This window comes from Lontra canadensis, unplaced genomic scaffold (assembly GCF_010015895.1).
Source record: "Lontra canadensis isolate GAN:19392208 unplaced genomic scaffold, GSC_riverotter_1.0 scaffold110, whole genome shotgun sequence".
Taxonomy (NCBI): domain Eukaryota; kingdom Metazoa; phylum Chordata; class Mammalia; order Carnivora; family Mustelidae; genus Lontra; species Lontra canadensis.
This window is the reverse complement of record NW_022631104.1, coordinates 3449282-3473023: the sequence shown is the minus strand read 5'-3', so window position 1 is coordinate 3473023 and position 23742 is coordinate 3449282. Positions and strand designations below refer to the sequence as shown.

At 55.3% G+C, this 23742-nt stretch overlaps 1 protein-coding gene across 3 annotated transcripts in view; it reads right to left on the bottom strand.

Annotated features, from left to right (window-relative positions):
- Nucleotides 1-23504, bottom strand: part of NTN1 (netrin 1) — a 168980-nt gene extending 145476 nt beyond the window's left edge. The window contains exons 1-2 of one of the 3 annotated variants that reach the window (XM_032839932.1): nt 23395-23504; nt 7494-8575 (exon numbers count right to left, since the gene is read on the bottom strand). In XM_032839932.1, the coding sequence (XP_032695823.1) occupies nt 7494-8511 (1018 nt within the window). In that variant the 5' untranslated portion in view covers nt 8512-8575; nt 23395-23504. Of the gene's footprint in view, nt 1-7493; nt 8576-9102; nt 9285-9376; nt 9395-23394 lie in introns of those variants that run through there. The other 2 variants (XM_032839933.1, XM_032839931.1) reach the window with 2 other exon arrangements.
- Between the last annotated feature and the right edge of the window lie 238 nt (nt 23505-23742).

Genomic DNA, 23742 nt, shown 5'->3' with positions numbered 1-23742 from the left:
CGTACTAACCCTTCACACGCATGACCTCCCCAACCTGCCCCAACCTGCAGGGAGGGCCCCCACTTCACACTTCTCTACCTCCCCAACCCAAAAGATGGCCACCTCCACTGACAGCCCCAGAAACGTCCACTTACAGGGTTCCCCTTTGACTGCGGGCTGGAGGAGCTGGGGGAGCTGAGGAAGGTCTTCTAGGTCCAAAAACTGTCACGTGGTTTTCATCTCCAAGGCTACTTCTAAGACATTACGGCAGCCCAGGGTATTCTGTTGTAAAGGATGCTAAAACCCTGGGACCATCTATGGCCCTAAAAGAACAGAGTGCTGTGGTTGATTAGCAATGTCTGCCCTGGTTCCAGAATGGGGGAGCCGTGGCGTGATGGCTAAGTAGGCACCACGGCCACCCCAAGCCGGAAGAGATGAACTCAGAAGCTCCGACAGTGATAATTACTCAGGCAGAGAGTATCTCTCCCTTTGGGGATGCCCCATCAAATATGGAAAGGGTGCAACATACAAGGGCTTTGGCAAACTAAACGAGCTCTGTTCTCATTTCCTTGTTACCTAAGGCTCAGTTATTCAAACCCAGCCGGTTGAAAGGTCCCTACAATCCTACAGATAGTGGAACTCAGGTGTGGAGCCTCGAGAATGTGTATAAATTGCACATGACTGCTAATACTCCCTAATATCCGCAGGCAGAAAAGGACCTGGGGAAAAATCTAGAAATCTATCAGGAGCACCAGCCAGGAAGAGGGCATGGAGGGGCTCCAACATGAAGCTCGACCACCTGCACCGGCGGGGGGGTGGGAGGGGAGTGAAACCTCGCCTACCTTACCCAGGCCTGTCCTGAATCCTCCACAGAGACAGACTTCCAGAACCTCCTTCCAGCTTCCAGACTGAGCAGGAACCCTCCTTGGTTATCAGTGGATGTAGTGCACTAGGGTGGTAACTTTCTGCCTTCTGAGGTTCTCAGCCGACCAATTTCCTTTGCCCGCTGAAAAGCCACCCCTTTCCATAGCCACACCTAGAGACATCTGTCTTCTGGATCTTCTCTACATGTGCAAAGGCACTGTGACACCAATTCCTCTCCCCCGAACGATGGCCTCTACGCTAGTCCTGACGGCAGGAGGCCAGGGATCATCGGGGACAGCTCCCACACAGGCAAAGCCGGAACACACATCTCCAGTCCCTGGCAGAACTCCTCAGTCACGGTACCCCTCTCCCCTCGGTAACCTCAGCTCTTCCACTGTCAGCAGACATCTCAGAAAAAGGTTTATCGGGAAGGAGGCTCAGGGCCAGGCACCAAAGTGTTAGAAGGGGAAGTCTCAGATGAGACACAGTCCACACTTGGTCCAAGGCATGCCCGTAGCCCCTTCTCTCTGGCAGAGAAGGAAGTAGCTGGGATCAACACACGCCCAGCCAGGGCCTCCCCCGGGAGCTGGGGACAGGAAGGAAGTGCCAACTGTACCGGCCAAGGCTGACCATGGATACGGGTCTCGGCCTTCTGACATGGGGGGATAGGCACCCCAATTATACAAGGTTCCGAAGGCCGATGAAAATCCAAATAAAGCACCTATTACAATGGTTGGCACTTTGTAGGGGGCAGTGGTCTGTCTTCGGGATGTCGCCTGATGGCCGCCTTGCACTGATATTGTCAGCTTGGCAGCCCCGCAGCCTCCCAACCCAGTGCCACGTCTCCCAAGGCCACGGAGCCCACGGGGGCTGCTGTGGGTCTTCCTGGACAACGGGCAAAACGCTGTGGGCCACTCTGCAAGTATTAGGCTTAAATCCGGAGCCCTTCAAAAGCCCTCGGAGACCTCCGGGCTCCCTCTAATGAAAGGCGCTGCGGAAACCCAAGGTATGATTATCACTTCTGAAAGAAGAAAAAAATGCTGGCTCACAAAATATCCGTCCTGGTGTATGGACAGATAAGGTTTTATAATCCGGTCCCCTAGGGAGCCATTTATGTTGGTGAGGCCGGCCTGCGCAGCAGACCCTGTGGAAGCCATCAAGATAACACGAATAACAACCCAGCGGACTTTTGAAGTGTAAACATAGAAGTCTATTAAGAATACAATGTTGGTTTAATCCCAAGACAAAAAATTTACTTAATGAAAAGCACAACTCATCTCAAGGAGGAGATATCGATACCAGCTGTGAGCCGAAAATGAGGGGATTCCTTCCAGGGAACATCTGAATTTCAACCCACTGCCTTTCCAATATTTACTCTGGACATAAAGTCTCAAATACTTTTCCGAGGATCTCATTTTTCTACAGGAGGAGGAGGTCAGAGAGAAGTCTGGGCAGGGCCGAAGGCTTCTTGGCGAAGGCTGGAAACACACAGACCCACCCTGGGAGGTTTACCCTGATAGAACTCTTGTCTCTCTTCTCTCTGGGCAGATAGGGAGCAGACGCCTTGCCCACTGGATGCTGGGGAGAAGCCCAGCAGAGACCCTCACTCCAACTGCCATGCAGCCAACCAAGATCACCAACGGCCCTGTGCAACCGCACGTGAATGTCACCCAGCAAACGAGCAGCCAGGGTAGGCCCCTAAACTCGTCTCTTAACAACACTTCTCAGCCCACTTCCTCGATTTTCTTCTGTAAGTTTCAGAGAAGCCAAGGGGAGATGGAGCACTAGGGAAACAGAAAGGGCCTTATTATAGAGGATTTTCTGATTACGAGCTGTGTTTCCCCACCTTTGAGCAAGATCATGGGCCCCCAAATCAAGAGAATTGGCCATCATCACCCCTGGTGGATGCCAAGACCTGCAAGAAAATATTTATACCCTTTCCACTTACATTACTAACTCCCAGCTCCCACTAGGCCTGATGGCTAAAATGAAGAATGATTTCTTTTTTTTTTTTTTAAGATTTTATTTATTTGACACAGAGAGAGAGAGAGAGAGCGTGCACAAGCAGGGGAGCAGCAGAGGGAGAAGGAGGAGGGTCTCTGCTGAACAGGGAGCCCGATGTGGGCCTCGATCCCGGTACCCTGGGATCACAACCTGAGCTGAAGGCAGACGCTTAACCGACTGAGCCACCCAGGCGCCCCTGAAGGATGATTTCTTACATACAACGTCATATTTATACATGTATGGACATAATTAATACACCGTAACATGACTGGCACAACTAGGGAACCATCTCCAATTCTAGCAGAAGTAACAGGTTGTTCCAATTCTTTCCTATACGTGGATATGTAACTGCCGCCCACCCACCGACCCACCTATCCACCATCCAAGCTCTGTGGAGTCTGCCCAAAGGATGCATTAAGACAAAGCATGAACACCCAGCTCCACCACCTCCTAACCACCCGGCTTCGGGAAAACCACTTTAATGCCTCTAGGTTATAGTTTTCTCATCTGTAAAGTAAGTGCAGTCATACTGCATATTATTAGCATGGCTGCGATGATTAAATGACTAATACGAGTGCTCGGCAAAAAAATAAAATAAATAAATAAATAAATAAATAAGCTCTCAAGACTTAACGACCATAATGATGATAATTATAATAATCACCAAGACTGTAAAAACATTCAACCGATCTACAGCTATGTGCCAGGCTCTCGACTAAGCAGCAAATAATTTTGGCCTTCTGATTTTGCAAGAGTCTTTAGTGGGGCGTTGGGTTTCTCACAGCAACACCTCCAACACAATCTCCCTTCTCCTGCTGGGGATGAAGGTAGGCCAAAGCGCTGGAGAACCATTCCCAGCATGAGGACCCCCCCAACCCCCAAAGCCATGTTTAAACAATTACCAGCATTATGTTGCAGGTACCCACAACCATAGGAGGCCAGCCCAGCACGGCGCTCATCTTGCAGAGACGTCTTTTGTGTGGGTTTTGGGTTTCAGCTGGGCAACGCAAAGCCAGAGAGCGAGTCGCAGAACAAGTTTTCATAAGCTCACCCTGTCACAAACCAGGCAGGGGTTCATGCTGACATCCCCACAGTAAGATTAAACAGCATGCTTCGTCAGGCACTAAATACTAACACAGCTCCGACGTCAGGGGGACACTGATTAAAACTGATGTCAATAATTTATGAAACACAATATGGTCTTCAGATGCTCTTTTGGAAAAAAAAAAAAAAAACATGAAGAAGAAGAAGGAGGAGAAGAAGAAGGGGGAGTGGAGAAAGGGCCTAGCAACCCAGGTGGTTTAAAACTGTTCATGCATTTTCCCTTGAATGTACACACACCCCCACCATGCTCGGATGCTCTTTTACGCGAAGAATATTAATGCACATGTGTGTGAGAGCATGGGAGCACTGCTGATACATATGGGCGGAAGAAAGTATTTAGTTATTCCGCTGAGAGCTGTCAAGGCTGTAACGTTATACACGGTCTTGTCTTTCATATTGTTTTGCGGGGTTTTTTTCTTCCAGAAGAAATCCAAAATTGAATTTAAAATAAAATCAGCCTTTACGAAAAGTTCCTATTTATCCCGTAGAGAACTCAACCTTGAAAAGGCACCAAAAAGAAAGCCTGACCAGAGAAAACCTATAGGCTGTATGCACTTCCTAGCGATCTGAAAGTACCTCGGCCCTGGCAGAACCGTGGAGTCAAATAATAGCCATGTCATTTTTAAATTTTTGGAGGTTTTTTTTGTTGGGGGGGGAGGGGGTGGGTATAATTGGAAGTAACCTAAGGAGGGATGCCATTTTAGTCTATTATAAATCACTGTGTCATTATTTTATAAAGGCAGAAACAAAATAGCAGAGCAATAACGCTTCATTTTTTTTTAATCAAGACTGATTTTTGGAATTAAGAAACATCCTTCTTGATTTTGTCTTCCATTGTAAATAATCTGGGTTGCTTGACTTGATATGTCAACAGTGTGAAATTCACAAGAGGGGATTATGCTGGGGGGAAAATATCTGATAGTGCGAAAGTTAGTATGTGAAGGATTTATTAATGCTTTTTTTTTTTTCTAGCACAGTGCCCTGTAGTGTCTCAGAACACCTGTCAAATACTAATTCATTCACATATCTCCACTATAGGGCCTTTTCATAAAAAGCTCGACCTTTAATTGTAAATCACTTCTAAATTGTCTTTGCTGGCTTTCTCTTTTGCGGAACGATGGAAAAATCACTGAGACTTCAATTACGACTTTATGGGAACTTCAACCTGGCGTTCCCGAGGCTGTAGCTACAAGATATCAGAACATCTATTCAAAAGGGAAACTATAAATAACTTTAACTTAGTCGAATTGGCTTTGCTTTTATGAGATGACTGAATAATTGGCAAGATTCAAAGATACTTTGACTACTGAGAATTAAAATAACTTCAGGAAAAACCAGAAAATATTGTTGGCCGATTATTTGTCATGCAGATGATGTACTTATTAGGCCTAATTAAGCTTTTTGAACAACAACAACAAAAAAAAAACACTAATTACATTAGTTAATATGTTGATTGCTCAATTTGGCTGTAAAAAAAAAAAGCAGTCAATCCAATTTGTGCACACAGTTAATGCTGTGGTCAAAAGACAAAATCCTCAACTATAGGGTTTATTTCAAGTGCATGACCATTGTTACGACAAATACGGGTTCCGTCTCCACATCCAAAGGGACGGGGAGAGATGGGGGTGGGCCGTGATTGTGAACAATACCCAGGCTGAGAGGAATCCTCAGGCCAGCACAAAGTTAGCACAAGATTCCGTTTTTCACCTCAAATGTATTCACTAGCGCTCGTCCAATTAGACCCCGCAGTCGACAACCCGAAGATATCTTTCATATGCACAGGCGAGCTAAAACTGATAGCAAAGCCGTGGGAGGCCCTTTAAATGTCAATAAAGGGTTTTTATGCACAAAAGGCAGCAAAGAAAAGAGGGAGGGGGAAAGAGAAGGGATGGGAAAAACCAACATTTCTAAAGGAAAGGAGCAGATCAAAGCAATTTTATTCTCAAAGACCACGAAGTCAGGGTGTAACTACCAGCTCCCCACGCAAACCTGCAAAGTCTCTTCACTTCAATCTGGCAACCCGTTCAGGCCCTTAAATGAGGGGGATGAACAAGTAGGTCTGCAAAAGCCGGGCTGGCGCAAACAGCCCTGTGCAGCCCCAGACGCCTGACTGGGCCTCAGTGCCCACCCGGATCTCCAAGACATGTTTTCCATTCGCTGGCTCAAAAGTCTGCATGCAGTCATGAGGCACAAACTATTCGACAACAACATGACACAATTAATCAGAACCAGACCTCAAAACGTGTGTTTGTGGGGACCAGCACACTTAGCAATGCGCCTCGGACGGGGTAGAGATTGAAGAAAACCCGCGCGGGCTGCCTGGGGGTTGCAGCGGGGAGGGTAGGGCGGGACCGCTGTACGTTCACAAAAGATGCACACCGAACGGCGCATTTAGGGACTAAATACTTTTCATTAAAACAGAACGTGGGATTTGGAATTTTACATCTCAGGCTGGAATTCTCTAGCATTCCTTCTCCCCACCCCCCCAATTTTGTTTTTAGGTTTTTGTGTCTCCCCTCTCCCCACCCCCGGGGGGGGGGGGGAGGGGGGACTGATGCCTGAGAGTTTCTAAGGGCAGCAAAGTTGTACAATTCAGAAATAGAACGGATCTCTCTCTCTCTCCACACCCCTCCCTCCTTTATTTAAGCCTCATTTCTGGCCCAACAGTATTCACCAGTGCCGGTTTTGTCAGACTTCTTTCAGGATTTGAAACCCCATTAAAAAGCCAGAAGCTGGACCCTTGGTTAATTCAAAGCTCTTCCATTTCACCTAACCCTGACGCTAACAACACACACACACAAAAATGTTGATACACTTTTTTGGAGCAGGACTCAATTATTTTAAAATAATGACTGAACTCTCCTTTGTAATCTGTAGATAGTAATTAATTTAAATCACATCACTCTTTTGCTAACACAAATACGCTGTTCAAAAGGGGAGGGATTCCCCCCCCCCCCCCGCCCCAAACCATGAAAAGCAAACAGAGCCTGCTGGACTGAGATACTGGTCGGGTGCTGAACCGGTCCCAAACTGCTTTGCCACCTCCCAAGGGATTTGTGGTTGGGAAGCTGGAACGTCCCGGGAACCCGACCGGGGTTCCCAACTGCGCGCCCAGCTGCAGCCCTGGGAAGGGGGTGGGGAGGTAGGGCGGGGAGGGTAAGGCGGAGGTGGATCCCAGGGTCCCGCCAAACTGAGGGTAAGGTAACGCTTGTTTGCATTTGAGTCCGGAGTCCGGGAGACCAGTCAGCAAGTTTTCTGCAAAGCCCTCTGCCCCGAAGCATCTCTCATGCTTCCCGGCTTCGCAGAGCGCACGGGGCCCAAAGCCGAGCGTCAAGGCCAGCGCCATGCCAGCGGGTGAATCGGCTCTCAGCCCTCCCCAGTCCTGGACGTCCCGGACCGCGCCTCCCACGGTCCGCGCCGCATCCACGCGGCAGGCGGTCCTCGGGCGCGGCCGCCGCCGGCGCTCCCGGGTACCCGCGGCCGCGAGGCCCTCGCAGCCGCCGCCACCCGCCGCCCGCGTCCCCGCGGCGCCCCCCACTCACCCACGCACTCGTTGGCCTCGCGGGCCGTGGCGCGCTGCCAGGGCCGGTCATAGTGGAACGGCTTGCAGCGGTCGCATTCCGGGCCGGCCGTGTTGTGCCTGCAGTCGCACACCAGGCTGTCGTCGCGGTCGCGCACGCAGCGGGCAGCGTGGCCGTTGCACTTGCAGCGGCCGCCCACCTGCAGGTCGGACACGGCGTAGAAGTAGGAGTCGCGCGCCAGCTCCGAGTCGTCCTCGTTCTCGTCACCGAACGTGTGCAGGCGGCTGAAGGCCACGCGGATGTCCGTGGCCGTGACCCAGTCCTGCAGCACCGGCGAGTTGTCGAAGTCGTGAGCCGAGGGCCGCCCGTCCAGCGTGCTGAAGGCGATGAGGCCGCCCGAGAGCGGGCGCATGTCGGTGTGCGAGTCGGTGCAGACGGCCTCCTGCTCGTTCTGCTTGGTGATGGGCGCGCGGTGCGGCCGGTTGTACATCTTGCGGCACTGGGTGGAGTAGAACTGGAAGGGCACCCACGTGCGCCCGTAGTCCATGGACTTGTAGATGGCCATGGACTCGGGCCGCGGCGAGCAGAACTGCAGGCTCACGTAGGTCACCTCGAACTTCTTGCCGAGCGACAGCGTGAGCGTGACGTTGTGCGGGAACTGCAGGTAGTTCTCGGACTGCCAGCACGTCAGGTTGTGCGGGTTGTTGAGATCCGTGAGGAAGGCGGGCGGGTGCGCCTTCTTGGGGTCGGACGCGTTGCAGAGGTGGCAGGAGCGCAGCCGCTCCTCGCCGCGCTCGCTCACCACGCAGTAGCGCGCCGGGGGCCGGCCGCAGGTGCTGGACACGCGCACGTCCTTGCCGAAGGCCGCGTTGACAAAGTCGGGGATGCAGCGGCGCGGGTGGCCGTTCTCGTCCGAGCAGGGGTCGGGCTGCGCCGCCTGGCCGGAGAACATGCTGAGCCCGGGCCCGCCGCGCACCGCGCCCACCAGGCACGCCACCGCCGCCAGCGCCGCCAGCGCCTCCCACACTGCGCGCATCATGCTGCGTCCAGTTTGCCCCGGCCCCGCCGCGCCGAGGAGTCGGTCCGCCCGCCGCAGAAGGCGCCTGCGGAGAGAGGGGAGCTGCGCTCAGCCAGCCCGCCCCGCGCCCTCCACCCCCCGGCGGGCGGCGAGCGGGGAGCGCCGGCGGACGCCGGGCTTCCGCGGCACCAACCCCGCGGCCGCCCGCCCGCCTCACCTCGCCTCGCTCCCCACAGTCCCGGGGGACGGGGGCCGGCGGTGGGAGGGGGTTCAGTTGAGTCCCGGGAGGGCCACCACCACCCCCTCCCCGAGCCCGCACCGCCCGCGCCCGTTCTTCCCGGCCGGACGGCGAGCCGGGGCCGCCGGCGAACGCTCGGTTTCCCCGGCCACCGCCGCCTCCACGCCGCCCGAGGGGGGCATGCCCGCGCCCGCCTTGCCGGTCCGCGGCCAGCCCGCCTAGCGTCCCAAGCCCCAGCGCGGGACAGCGGGGAGGGTGGGGGGCCCGCACAGCCCCGCGCCCCTTCCTCCCGCAGCCCGGGGTCCCCCCGCCCCCCACCGCCCGGGCCGGCCCAGAGCGCGTCCCCGCCGCGGAGTCGGCGCTCGGGACTTTACCTCTGGCTAGCGCAAAAGAGAAAGAAAAGTTTGCCCGGCCCGGGCCGGGAGCCCGCGCGCCGGACGCCGGAGAGCCTCTCGCTCGCGGCCAGCAGGCGCGTCCCGCCTCAGCGCGGGCTTGCCAGCTCCATGCCCGGCGCGGCCGCCGCTGCCCCAGCCCCGGCCCCGGCCGCCGCCTCGCTCGCCCGAGTGACGACGCGGCCGCCCGGCTCCCGCCGCTCCCGCCGCGGTCGGAGTGCCGCCCAGCCCGCGCCCGGGGCGCACACACACTCACGCTGGCTGGCGCGCACTCACACACACGCACGCACGCCCCCGAAGGCTCCGCCGCCGCCGCCGCCGCCGCCGCCGCCGCCACTCGCGCCGGGAGTGGGGGGCGGAGGGGAGCGCGGGGGCGGGGGGCGGGGCCGCCGGGCGGGGCGCCGGCCAATAACGTCGGCGAGCAGCCGCCCGCTCGCTAGCGAAGTTTTAACCCCGGGAAAGAAGAAAAGTTAAAGGGAAGCGGCCCAGGGCGCGGAGCGAGCGGGCGCGCGAGCGGCTGGGAAGCGGGGAGCCCGAGGAAGGGCGGCAGAGACAAAGAGAAAGCGAGCAGAGCGCCCGGGGAAACCCCGGAGAGGGGGCTGGGCCCGGCGAGCACCCCACGGAGGGTGGGGGGAGCCGGGCCGGGGACTGTCAGCCTCGTCCCTGCCCCGAGCCGCCCGGGCAGCCCCGCAGGTTTCCGCCGGCCCCACGCCCCGGGGGAGCGCGCGGGCGGGGCGGGGGAGGGGAAGACGTGCTCTCTCCTGGTCGCGGCCAAACACATCTGTGTTTGTTTTCTTTGCTGCACCGAGGTCGGGCCTTCCTCCAGCCGGGCCTGATGGCCCCGGTGGCACCGCGCGCAGGGCCGTGCCCCCGTGGGCAGACAGCCGAGAATCCGGAGGAAGAGGGGTAGGGGGTGGGGAGGTAACCTCTGCCCGCCCACCCCTTCTTCCTGAAGCCCACCGGGGCGGGCGAGAAGGGGCTGCTACCCTGCCCGCCCCCCCCCACACACACACCGGTTGTCACCCTGTGGTGGGCCTGTGTACCGGGAAGGCGACTCCCTGCATCCCAGGGATGCTGTGGTGGACTGGAGCCCGGGCTCATGCCCCCTTCCAGACGCGTCTTCGGGCCTCAGGCCGGGGGCAGCTCAGCCCTCCCCAGGTCCCCTGAGGCAGGCTTGTATGTTCAAGGGTGCTCGGCCCCGCACTAGCTCACGCGAGCCTCACTACAGCTTTGCAAAGTAGATATTAACTCCATTTCGCAGATGAGGAAACTGAGGTCAAGAAGCTTGCCCAACATCTCCCAGCTAGTAAACATGGGTCAAATCCGGGAATAGAAACCGGGGAGGGCTCCTTCCTCTCTTCCTTGTCAAGTGGATAGCAATCCCACCCAATTACAGGCTCCCCAGCCATCCTGGGGACCACCCAAGCTTTCCTTCTTGCCTCACTCTCTGCCACCTTAACAAAAGGACAGAGGACAGTGACAGCATCCTTCCACTATCCTGCAGAGCCGCCAAAGCGCTTTGGGGGAAGAATACACTGGGCTGGGAGTTTGAAACTCAATCCCTGTTGGTTTGTTACTTTTAGATGAGTGAGCGAGTCATAAATCCAGACTGAAAGCCCAGGGTTCTGGTTCTGGCCCAAGAGCTGACTATTAGCTCCATCAACTGTCTCCTTTTGTCTTACTGGCATTCTCCTAAACTGTGAGAATCCAAGAAGGGGCCTCAGGGCTCGTTTGGCCCAGCTCCGTCTCCTTGGAAAACAGTCTTCCCCAGCCTCCCTGAGAGACGGCCACCCAAGCCAGCTTGGGTGTGCACCACAGCCCAAGGAAATAAACGCATTCCCTTGCACGATAGACAGCCCGAATTCATCCCCTGCCCTCGGGAAAGGTTTTAGCTTTGCCTTCTCTGTGCCATTTACCACTCCCTACACTGTTTATTTCTGCCGTGTGGCAGAGAGGATTCTCGGTGACTTACGAGGCTACTTAGAACCTGGCAAAATAGCATAAATTAGACAGTGAGGTGAGAGGAGACGAAGGAAAAGTTTAACTCTTGTGGGCTGGGCGATCGGAGGGCCAGGTGGAAAGCCCAGAGTGTGTGGCCTTGGCACAGTTTCAAATCTCTCTGTGCTTTGCTTTCCTCATTTGTAAAAAGGGGACAGTAATATCTATCTCATCGGGTTATGAGCACCACATGAGTCAGCATATACGAAGACTGTGGCGTATAATATGTGGACACACACAATGAATTACATAATGTACACAAAGAAGGTATATATGTAAATGCTCATAAGACCAGGCACACAAAAAGTGGATACAGCTGTGTTCATTGTGACTATTAGGTTGCCAGATCTTTATAGATATTTAAAATAATTCAGGGGGTGCCTGGGTGGTTCACTTGGTTAAGTGTCTGCCTTTGGCTCAGGTCATGATCTCAGGGTCCTGGAATCAAGCTTCTCCCCCCCATCCTCCCAGGCCAGCTCTCTGCTCAGCAGGGAGTCTGCTTCTCCCTCTCACTCTCCCTCTGACCTCTCTCTCACTCTCATTCAAATAGATAAATAAAACGGTTTTTAATTTTTTAAAAATAATAAAATAATCCAAAGAAGACCATTTAATTACACGCAAAGACATTCATGACATATTATAAAAGGGGGGGAAGCAAATTACAAAACATGATGCCCCCCTCAAAAAAAACCACTATGCACAGTATAAGCTCATTTTTATTTTTTTTTTTTTGAAGTATGCATAAAACATGACAACGACAATGAGAGTACAGGTGTTTTTTTACTGCTTTTTGCTGGGGCGTTCTCAGTTTTGTATGGTAGAGAAAGGAGAGGGAAGAGAAGAAAGAAAAACCAGGAGGACGGGAAATGGGAATAAAATGGTCCCTAGAATGCCTTATTCACCTCCTATGGGTAGGTCAAATTCGTCCCTCAGCTTTCCTGCGGCCCAAATGAAAAGGAAACCACGCCAGTTACACGATTCCCAGTGTCCATGAGATGGAAACAGACAGACCGATTACTCAAGAGAATTACAACTATTCTCGGTACTAAGATGAGACAGGAAATTTCTCCTGGGGTGGGAGGGGGCAGCCATAAAGGGAACACAGTATTAAGTACTGAGCCTACATCCCCCAAGAACATCCCCATGGCAATGACAGCAGCGAGCTCTGTGGGACAGGTTCTGCGTGACAGCCCATACTAGAAGCAGGTGGCATCACACCAAAACACGAGTCAGGGAAAGCCAGTCTGGCCAGGACAGGTCTGAAAGAGGCAAGTCAGGGTGTCCAGCTCACTGCCCACCCCAGTTGGGTCTGTTTTGGGGGTTCTACTGGGCCGGCTTTCAGGGCACACTCTAAGCCTTCCTCCTGCTGTGTCATTTCTGTCTGCAGAGAATTTTTTTTAATGTTTTATTTCTTAAGGAACCTCTGCACCCAACATGGGGCTCGAACTCACAACCCCAAGATATCCTGGAGGTTTGGAATATTCTGACATGGTAGAACGCATCTACCTCCATTCAAAACCTGCCTCCCTGCCGCTAATACAGTTCAAGCAATTATACCTCCACATGGTAGAGACCCAGACCAAGACCAGCCTCTTGCAAGTTTTGCAATCAACCCTCTATCATCTTTTATCGGTTTTATCGGTTAGGCAAAAATGTTTCCAGTTCTTTCTATGAGTTCTCACAGGACAGTCTTCTGGCCACTGGGCAGCCTCTCCCAACACCCTTTTGTTTGTCAGTGTCCCTTCCTAAAGCATACTGCCCTCTGAGGGGACAAATGAAAAAAACAGATGTCCAAGTGTTGTGAGAGCTTCTCAAAGCAGGGGTTATAAATACCCAAAAAGGCATGTCAGGCACAAGCAGGAGTTCAAAACACAACAGTGCCGCTCTTGGATGAGAAAGCGAATTCCCAGGTGTTTCTTCAAGCAATGCACCGGGCGGAGGTGGGGCACCATTCTTGTCACCCAGCCTTCCCCGGGAAGCCTGAGCATCACTCTAGGAAAAGGAGAATGTTGTCCTTTCAAGAAAATCTAGAAGGAGCCAGAGGAGGGGCGGGAGGAAAGCCAGAAGACTCGGGGGCCCTAGAAGCCAACGGGGAAGTTTTAAGGAAGGCTGGGTGGTGAGCGGTGTCGCTGCCTTCAAGGTCAAGATAAGATCTGAGACAAGTCCTTTGGATTTGAACAATAAGGAAGTCACCAGCGACCTTGGCAAGCAATGACAGAGGAGGGGTGGAGACAGACGCCAGACTTCCAGGGGTCCTGAAAGTGGGACAGCAAGCATAGACGGCACTCACAAAGTGCGGAAACAAAGGGTAAGAAAGAGATGGGGTGACTGGAAAGAATGGAAGGAGAGAGGTTGGAGACAGACAGAACTGGCCTTGTAGAATTGGCGGTCATGTGCCAAAGAGCCTCTTGTCTCAGCGGAACAGGAAGTGGCAGCATCTTCTGACAGCGGGGGAGCAGGTGGGAGCATTGGAGGTTCAAGGACAAGGGAAAGCTTGATTGGGGTCATATGAACGAGAGGCTGATGCTTGCTGGCCAGAACTCGAACTCCTGCTGAGGTTCCATCTATGGGAAAGCAAGCCCCAACCGTCAAAGTCACAGCCCCTCTCACCACCCCAGCCGTGCCCAGCAGCCCCCGTGTAGACCTAGAGAAAGCAGGACCACTGCATTAATCCAGAGTTGCAGCTTTCTTCCGGGAGGAAGGATAGAAGGGGAAGAGTGGCTGCCGGGATGGACCATGGAAGCCAAGCTAAAGAGAGAAGACGTGAAGATAGGACATGGAGAGAATGGGAAACTGAGCCCAGGGTTTCTAGAACTGTGCGGTCCAGTCCAGTAGCTGGTCACCACCTGTAACTATTTCAATGTGGGCTTGAATGAATTAAAATGAAATAAAATGAAGGGTTCCTCTGTGAACCCTCCTTTGGACGGAGGTGATAAAGAACATTTCAATTATCCCAGAAAGTTCTATTGGACAGAGCAGCTGGTCTAGAAGATTCAGGAAGACAGGTGTGGTGAGTAGCGGAGGAGATCCTGGTCTCAAACTGGAGTCCACAGGGAAGATTCCAGAAGGGCAACACCTCGGGTGATGACGAGGACTGCTGAGAGCAAGAGGGGGCTCCCTGCTGGGAGGCAGAGGTGAAGGGGACCAGGTGTAAGGAGGTCCAGGTGCCTGACGGGCTGTCCCCCTGGGTCTTAAAGGCACACAGGACCAGCCTCAAGACTTGGGGCTGGTGTCCTCAAAGGAAAGGAGAGTGACCATGATTGTGGGGTGTGGGGTGGGGATTCAGAGGAGGAGATGGGAAGGCCCTAAAGGAGGAGGGTATTGTTTCTTTGATGAAGACAGAAGGAATTTTGGGGGTTGAGGAGAACAGCCCCTGCCCTTCCCCGGTCCTGGGCGTGGGGGAGTGTGGTGTGGAGAGCAGTCCCACGGAAGAGGCCTGTGGTGTGAGTGAAAGTGGGCTGGAATGGGGCACGAGTGGGAAGGCAGGTCAGGGGAGCACTCCAGGAACACCGGGAGGATGCCGGGGAGGGCAAGGCCCAGCGATGGGGGCCAAAGAACGTCACAGGCTAATGGTTTGGGAGGAAGAGCTCGGAAGAAATGAGATAACCCAGAGCCTTCATCGTGGGCATGCTCAAGGGTCCTACTTTCTAAATCAAACATTTATTTAACGCTTACTGTGTGCCAAGCTGTCTTCCAAGCATTCCACCGATCGCTATTTCAGAATATTCGTAACACCTGACAGGACAGGCGTAGCATCGTCTCCTCTTTGAGGAGGAGGAAACGGAGTTCCAGGGAAGTAGATGCAGAGACCAGGGACTTGAACTAACGCGATGCAGTACCAGGGTCGGGAGCTCTCGGTCACGGCTCACCGGCGGGATGGACTTGGCTGGCGCTCAGCTTTCAGCACCCATGGGCCTCTACCATGGCTGGACGGAGGAAAGTGTTTCAAGGTGCTACCAGCAGGACGAGTGGAGACCTGTCCCCTTACGAGAGCAGACATTAAACCAGTGGGTCCCCAGGACTCCCGACAGAGGCTGGCCACTGCAGCGGCAGAGGAACGGAAGATTCTGGAGTCTGATGCAGGCATCTGGCCTCCCCACAAGGGTCAGGGTGGCCTGCTTTGGATAGTATTTCTCTGGGAAACAGGAAGAATGGGACGCAGACAAACGGTGATTCCAAGTCCCCTCAAGCTGACCTCGTGTGACCTTGAGTGAGGCACTCTGCCCATCTCATGGTGAAACAGGGGTCATCACATTTACGGTAAAGGCATGTGAGACTGATTTAAAAGATGGGTGGGAGAGGAAAGAAGCTGGCCCCATGAATGATTGTTTAGGGTGTTTTTTTTTGTTTTTTTTTTTTTTGCACTTTGGGTTTTTTATTCTCAAAATCCCCAGATCTGGTTCCCAGATCCCTGACCCCAGAAGAACGAGGCGCATCCCCTCGGTTCTAGGATTCAAGGGCCCAGCTCACCCGACAGGACTCACAGAGGATTGGTCAAGGTGATTCCATTCCCTTGGCAGGATTTCGGGAGCTGGGACTGTGTGGGGAAAGGTTTTGGAGCATGGAAGAGGCTTGAATAGTGTGGAGGGTTTCTGGAGGTTTACCAAACCTCAGAGCTGTGGACGGCCCTCATCTCCAGCTTGGGCCTCCCCAGTTTCTGGCTTCTCTGCCGGCCGAGGATTCAGGACTCGGGCACAGAAGCCCATAGAAACCCCAAATCCACCAAATCCTTTAATCTACCAGAGCTCTTTGAAGGGGTGAAAAATGCCTGTGGATAGGGGGAACTAGCCCCATGTAATTTATTTTCATTTCCAAAAACCTTTTGACAAGGTCCCACCCTGAAAACTATTAAAGAAAATGCTTCACCATGCGGGGAAACATTGTCAGGAGGGAAGGAAAAAGAGTTCACAGAAAGGGATGGTCCTCTGGGTGGAGAAAGTTGGCGGGGGGGCTCTGAGCCCAGAGTTGGAGCTCTGAATCAGGGCATCCTCGCAGGGAAACCTCAAAGTACAGAGATGATCTCAAGAGACAGTATACATGGGCAGGGGGACACAGACAGGGTTAGCATACGGTGACGGATTTAGGGGAGAAATAGCCTGTAAAACTATTACAGGGCTAAAGGTTTTCAGTTGCATTTGAAAAATGTTATCTTAGGGCCCGGATATGGCCCGGATATGGCCCATTGTTTCTCCAAAGAGGTGCTGTTCACGTTTTGGGCAAGAAAATTCTTCACTGGGCAGAACAGTCCTCTGCCATGAGAGGCATTAACATCCTTGACCCCTGTCTGTTAAACACCAGTAGGGTCCCCCCCGACTCCCAGTCCTTGCAGTTATACATCCCCATAGAAAAGCCTCCTGGTCCCCCACCCCATTATGATCTACCTGAATTTTAGCCTAATGTGCCACTAAGCACCTCCCTGCCAAACGCACATAAAGAAAAAAATCTAAATAAATTCTCAGAAAGAGAATTGGAAATGAAACAGGAGGCATTTGTGTTTAGGATTTTTCTGGAAAGGTCTAGTCATCATTATGTCCAAATGCTTGTGGAGGTGGAGATGGCCTGGGCAAGAGTAACTTGATGGTGTGTAAGTGCTGGGAACATAAAATAGGGGACGGGATGGGGAGTGCCAGGAGGGAAGGTGCATCTCACCCAAGGCACCAGGGTGAAACGGGGGTTACCTCTCTAAGAAGGATCTAGCAGAGCAGAGTTAAGTGAGGAAGGGAAGCCGTGGGATATGGAGGTTGGGGAAGGGGAAGAAACGTGCTTCTAGGCACTGAAGACAGAAAGTGCAAAGGTCCTGAGGCACAGCTTGACTTGCCAAGGAACAGGAAGGAGTCCAGCTTGGTGGGGGCTTGAGGAGTGAGATGGAGACTCACAGAAGATGAGGTCAGAGAGGTGAGCACAGGCCAAGGGACACAGACTTTGATAAGGAATCTGAACACTTTGGGATCCATCGTGGGTACCCGTAGCTCTTAACACCACATTGTTGCCCTGACCAATCCATGAGCTTCTCGAGGGAGGAATCAGGTCTTCTCCCTCTGACTCCCCAGTGTCTCACACCCTGCCAGGCATAAAATAGGAAAGCACTACAAATTCACAATTAAGTAATTAAAAACCGCAGAATTATGGACAACCGGTGATGGTGACCAGCTGCGGCAGGCAGGAAAATGGCCCCGCCCCCAAGGAGAAAATTCATGTCGTCCTCCCTGGAACCTGTGAATGTGGTCTTATGGGGCAAGACATGATCTTTGCTGACGTGACTCTGTTGGAGACCACGAGATGGGAGGATCACTGTGGGTTATCTGGGCGCATCTGAAATACCGCGTCAAGTGTCCTTCTAAGAGAGAGGCAGAAGGAGTGCTGACAAGATGAAAGAGAAGGCCACGTGAAGACACGGACACAAGACAAGAAGGCCAGCGGCCACCAGCAGCCCCTAGAAGCTAAAAGACACAAGGGACCAGTGCTCCGCTGGAGCCTCTGTGGGAAGCAAGGCCCTTGATTTCAAACCAGAGATGCTGCTTTCCAACTTCTGGCAAATTCTCGAGCTGCCTGAATTCAAAGGGTCCCCTTCACATCCTAAAAGGTGGCCTTAGGGGTGGGAGAAAGGAGCAGAGCAAGGGACCACTAACCCTCTGGTCCTGTAATGTTCCTGAAGCTTTCTTCTCGGGAGCAGGGACCACATCTGGCTCTTCATTCCCTCCCACAATACTGGGCGGAGAATTTTCAGCATCCGCTTGCCAAGGGCTCGCTTGCCAAGGGCTTGCTGTGTGTATGGAGGTGCTGTAAACCTCCTTTTCCGGGAGCCGGGATTTCAGGAACTCCTTTGTGATTCAGTCCAGAAAGAAGGCAACGGTCTCCTGAGCATTTGAGAGAAGCGGAGCCACACTCTCAGGGTTCTCCAGTCCACAGGGAAGCCAGAAGGTCTTTATTTCAAAATGTTTGTCGGCGGAGGTCAGGCATCTTCTGTTGTTTCGGAACCACAGATCAGGATGCTTGGAAGAATGGGAGATCCCGGGACGCTGTAACTCTATGAAGTCACAGCTGATGGTGGCATCTATCCCAGCCACCACTGAGGGATGCGGGACAGGTCCCACCCAAGTTCCCGAGGGCGCTGGGGTGCTGGAGAAGAGGAGGAAGAGCCTTCCAGAATGTCCATTTATCGCTCTCCCACTTACAGGTGAAGAAGCGGACCCCGGGAGGCTGAGCAAATTGCCCCAGAGCTAATGTTCCTCAAGAGTGCTGTGAGCCAGCCACGGAGATGGCAGGTCTCCCGATTAACCGCACTTGGGGAAAACCTGCTATATTGGAGCTGGCTAACTTAGGTGAAAAAAAAAAAATCATGACTTTGCCAGAAAAAATGGTTTTTGTGGTAACTGACTACATAGAAAGTTTCTCTGCCTAAAGGAGGAAGCTTCTGTTAATTGCAAAAACCAAATATGCATAAGAGCTTATTTCCAACCCCCCCCCATATTAGTCAAATGAGGTGTGCCTGGTCCACGTGTCAACAGGGAGAAGGTTAAGGGGACTTCATTCCAAGAGGGGGCACAGGATGGAAACAGACGCAGACCAGTATTGATTGACTTTGGGTGAGTGTGCCAACTGTAACAAGGTATATAGGGTGGGGGGGAGGGAGGTGACTTCTCTGTCACCTATGCTCCCATCAGGCGAGGAGTAGCCACCATGCTAGCCTCCCGAATGATGCCAGAAAGTAGACAGAAGGCTGCATGGATATGGCCTACCCTGCAGAGCAGCCTCCTAGCCTCTGGCTGAGCACTTGGTCTCTGGGGTCTCTTGGGAACCCAGCTTCCCAGCCCTGCTTTCAGAGAGCTCCTTGAGTGCTCAGCAGGACAGTGCTCCCATCATGACCATCCCCCCCCCCCCGCCACACCTCCGTGACAGTGAGCGCTATGGTGCGTCCCTCCCAAATTTACACGCGGAAGCCCTAATCCACAATGTGATAGCATCAGAGGCGGGGCCCTGAGTGTGGAGCCCTCATGATGACATTAGTGCCCTTAGGAGAGACCTGATGGCCCTCCCGACGGGGTGAGGACACAGCAAGGCGGCATTCATCTACAGACCAGGAAGGGAGCCCTCGCCAGGAGCCAAACTGGTGGGCACCTTGGTCTTGGACCTCCCAGCCTCCCGACTGGGAGAAGTAAATGTCTATAGCTCAAGCCAGCCAGCCGGTGGTGTTCCGGGTACAGCACTGGGCAAGTCACTTCACCTCTCTGAGCAGCAATCCGCTCTCCTGGAAAATGTGGACAGTGACATTCTGTCTCCTTCCTGCCTCCCACGGTCCCTCCCTCCCTCCATCTCTTCTGTGGATATCAGTAGTCCTGAGCCAACAGGCAGAGGCAAGAGACCCCGAGGTGTCCAAAGCCCTGAACAGATTTATGTTTCATAAAGAAGAAAGTACAGTACCCACAGGGTCACCCCACTCACTGCCCTGGGCCACCAGAGATCAGGTAGGGGACAGTGACACCAGCACTGCAGAAGACTGGGCTTTGGGGTAATAACACTTTCCGAATTACTAATAAGTCAGTGAGCAGGACTTAGGGAAGACAGACTGGGGGACAGTAAGGCAGCCCCAGCCCCACGACCTTGTGCCCGATGCCCAACATGGTTTGGCATACGGTGGGCACTCGAGAAATGTCTGCTGAATGGAACAGAGAGGGGGCCCAGCCGAGCCGGCGCATAGAACATGTAAGGATCAGGGACTTGCTGATGTCCAGACGCATGCCTGGGCTCAAGGCTGGAGGGTCTAATTCGGGTCTGCATCCCTGAACATTTGTTTCCCATGAATTCTTTACCCGAGCAAGGAATACTCCCGACGTAGGTCATGCTGGCCTCACTCTAGAACTCCAATGATCCTTGGCAGCATCAAAATTCCATAATCTGTGACCACCCCCCCACCCCCCACATATACACACACGTACCATGTCTCCCGGCTCCAGAGCAGAAATCAGCCCGTTTCAGCAGGAGCCCAGGACCCTTCCTGGGCTGGGTGCCCTCACCCTGGGTCCAAGGGACTCAGAAGAGACAGCTGCCTCCTGCCTGGGCCCCCCCTCAGCTAAGATCTGATTTTCTCATCATCTGGATAGTCTCAGCAACTCGCAGCAAAGGGATGAACCAGGCTGACCTTTCTGGAGGTTTGTTTAAAGCAGAACAATGTTTGTCTTGTCCAAACACTATGAATTACTCCAGAGAATCCTGCCCAGTTTTACAATCCACAGCTACAAATGGCTTATATAAATAGGGACTCGTCCCCTCCACTCCCCCCACTGCCCCATTTTTAACAGCTTCTCCTCTCCTCCCCCCCCCACCACTGCCACCTTCTTCCACGCCTTCCCCCTATCCCCCCAATCCCACCCCTCCGCCCCGTCACACCTTCTCTCCTCTGAGCCCCAGCCTGGTGAAGGGCCAGGTGTCAGTGCTCGGGGCCACAACTCACCCCTGGGTTATTGCTGGCATGGGACCCTATGGCGGGTGGGCTGCTCTGTCCCTGGTGTGGGTAGAGGTTTGCCTTGCTAAGTGGGGGGCGGGGGTCCTCTGGGCACATTTGTACTGTATGGGGGGGGGGCCTGCGGTGCACAAAGCTAGGTCCAGCTGTGAAAGTGTGTTGGTAAGAAAAGTCCCCTCGGTTTGGGGGGCGGTCAACGTCCAACCCACGCCGACCGTTCTCATCTGGTGGGATGTTCAGCTCCCCCACAGTTTTTTCCTTCTCAGGCTGCACATTCGGGAGGGGCGGTCCCCAGGTATCTCCTAGCAGTAGACCCTCCCCCCTCCACTTCAGGCTCCTGGAGTAGGAGACAGTAAATGCTGATCAAATATAAAGCACAGAAAACCATCCTGGGAAAGCAGGGTCAGCTGGGGACAGAGCCCAGTTTCCTAAACTATCTTCCTAAATACATTCCCTACACCACTTGTGCCCAAATGCTTTGGGGAGCTTGTTTAAAATCAGATTTCTAGGCCCCTGCCCAGGCCGAGGAAAGCTCTCTCTGGGGTTAGGGCCCGGGGCCGATGCCAGAGTCTGAGAAATCCCCTCTAGCTCAAGTCCTCTGACTCAACAAGCCGGGTGACCCCAGCAAGCCACTCCAGACTCACCACCCCCATCTGCACAGAAGCCCCAGACTCTCTGAAAGGACCCTTCCCGCTCTTAGATTGTGTGGTTTTAGGGACAGCTGGGTACTCGAGCCCAAAAGCGGCAAGGGTGGGTGGAAGCAGCCCAAGAAAAATTTGGGAGAGTCCTTGAAGCCCCCAGGAGAGGTGCTGGTGAATATCTGGACAGATGCCAGGGGAGTGTGAGGCCAGATTGGTGGCTGGGGGTGGGGGTGGTGTGTGGGTTCCTTCTACTAAGGGTCCCCATTGGGAGCCAAATGCGATTTCATCTTTGCTTTGCAGACAGGGAAACTGAGTCCCAAAAGAGAGGAGGGACTTCCACCCAGAAGCTGGTGAAGAGGCACGTGATGCCCTCCCCTATGCATTCTGGGACACCCCTCCGGCAATCCCAGAAAGACCCCTTCTCCCCCGCTGCTTCCCTTGTCACTCTAGCCTCTCAGCCCAGCTGATGTTGGCTCTCAGGGCCACAGCGCCTTCTGGTTCCGTATCTTCCTTCGATGGGAAGGTCCCACTGGGGGTCCAGAAGGGTCCAGAGCCAGATCTGCCCCTCAAGGAGGTCGCACCGGTGAGCCCCAACAGCAGGAAAATCAAGTGCCCAGAGCTTCACCCTGGAGAAAGCCAAGCCAGCCCTGCCCACCCGGAGATCCCACAGCCGGGAGGGGGGCGATGTCGGTCCGCAGTCCGCCGGGTCAGGGCTGCGGCCGCAGCGCACGCACGATCCCGCTTGGCCGGAGGGTGCAGGGCGCTGCCAGCGAAAGGCCCTGGCTTTCAGAGCCCGAAGACCGCTTGTGCCCCACACTGTCGGCGACCTCGGGAGGTCAGAGGATCAAGCCTCTGGAACTCGCTGACGGACCGATAGGCAGCCCGTAGGGTCCGGGCAGGAGTGGTCAGCCGGAGGCCGCGGAGGGCACAGGGTCCCCTCTCCAGGCCCCGGGCAGACGGAGCCGACACCCCCGCGAACCCAGAACCAAACACCTCCTGGTGAGGGTCGGGATTCCAGGAGAGCGGGCCCTGCTTCTACGATCTGCTCTGCCTGTGCGCTGGAATCCATTGATAATTCGGGAGATCCAGAAGCTTGCTGCGTGACCTCGGGCGCGCTGCGGACCGCTCGGGGCGCCGGCCCTCCTCTTTTGCGAACGGCGGGGCTGGGGACCGATGCTCCCCAAGCCCCAGCTCCAACGTCCGCGCCTTGAATTGGCGGCGTCTCCTTCTGGGTTAGCATTTGATTTTCTAATCAAGCTCTTTGTCCCCTGCGGCCTTAACCCGAGCCCCTCGCTTCCCCGTCTCCCTCAACCCCCGCCTGGGTCTCGCCCTCGCCCGACTTTCCCGTCGAAGGGCCTCGAGTGAGGGATTCCGGGAGCCGAGGCCGAGGCCGGCGGGTCCGCGGCGCGGGTCGGGGCTGGATGGAAATGGCCAGAGAAGCCGGCGGGCGCGGCGGCGATTTATTCTGGGAGTGACAGACAGCCCCTTTGAGCGCTCAGCGAATGGCATTTTCTGTCTGTGAAAGCCTTTCTTCCCACCTCTGTTCAGATTAGCCCGGGGGATGAATGCGCCCATTATCCAGCCCGCTGACCATTCTGAAACGCCAAATTAATTACTAAGCACTGAATCAGGCGCCGGGGCCGGGGCACCGGGAGGTGTGAAAATAGCGAGCGGCTGGAGCTGGGGCAGAGGCGAGGGGCGCAGCGCCGAGAGGCCGGGCGGGGTGGCCCGGGGCGCGGGCGCGGCGGGGCCCGGGGAGGGTTTGGCCGGCGGCCCAGCGCGACCTGCCGGCGCGACCCGGAGCGACCGCGGGGCGAGCCGGCTGCGGGGGCCCGGCGGGCGGGAAGGCGAGGGGCGGGGGTCGCGGCTCCGGCCGGCCCGGGGCTCGCCAGGACCGCGGGCGGAGCGCGCCAAGTGCTGCGGGCGCCGGGCGGAGGGCTCGGCCGTGCGCCGCGCGCGGTTGCGGGTCCCGGAGGCGGCGCCGGGCCCCGCCGCCCCCCGCGCCGTCTCCGCCCCGGCGCTGCGCCGCTCCGGCTGCCCTCCGAGGCCTTCCCCAAACTTGGGCGCCGCCCTCCGACCGCGGCCCGGCGGGAGCTCCCCGAGCTCGGGGCCGCCCCACGCCGCCCTCCCCCCCCTCCCCCGGGCCCCGACTCCCGCGGGCGGGACGGCACTTACCTCCCGAGGCGCCGGGCGGGAGAGGGAGGCGAGCTCTCGGCGGCTCCCGCTGGAGTGCGAGGGGCGCGGAGGAGCGCGCGCCTTTAAGACTCTTCCCCGAGACTCCGCCAGGTGGTGTCAGGCCGGCCGGGCCCGGGCGGCTCCTCACCCCCGCGGCCACCCTGCTCCCGGCCCGCCCCGGGCCGAGCCCCAGCCGCGCGCTCCCACTCCGCGCCCCGCGGCGCCCGCTCCGGCTGCGCTGAGCCGGTAGCACGGGAGGGCAGGTTGGGGACGGCTGGGGACCCCCGGATGCCCAAGAGGAAGCCTCTCATCCTACCCACTCTAGCTCAGGATGGCCCGGGGCTTGGA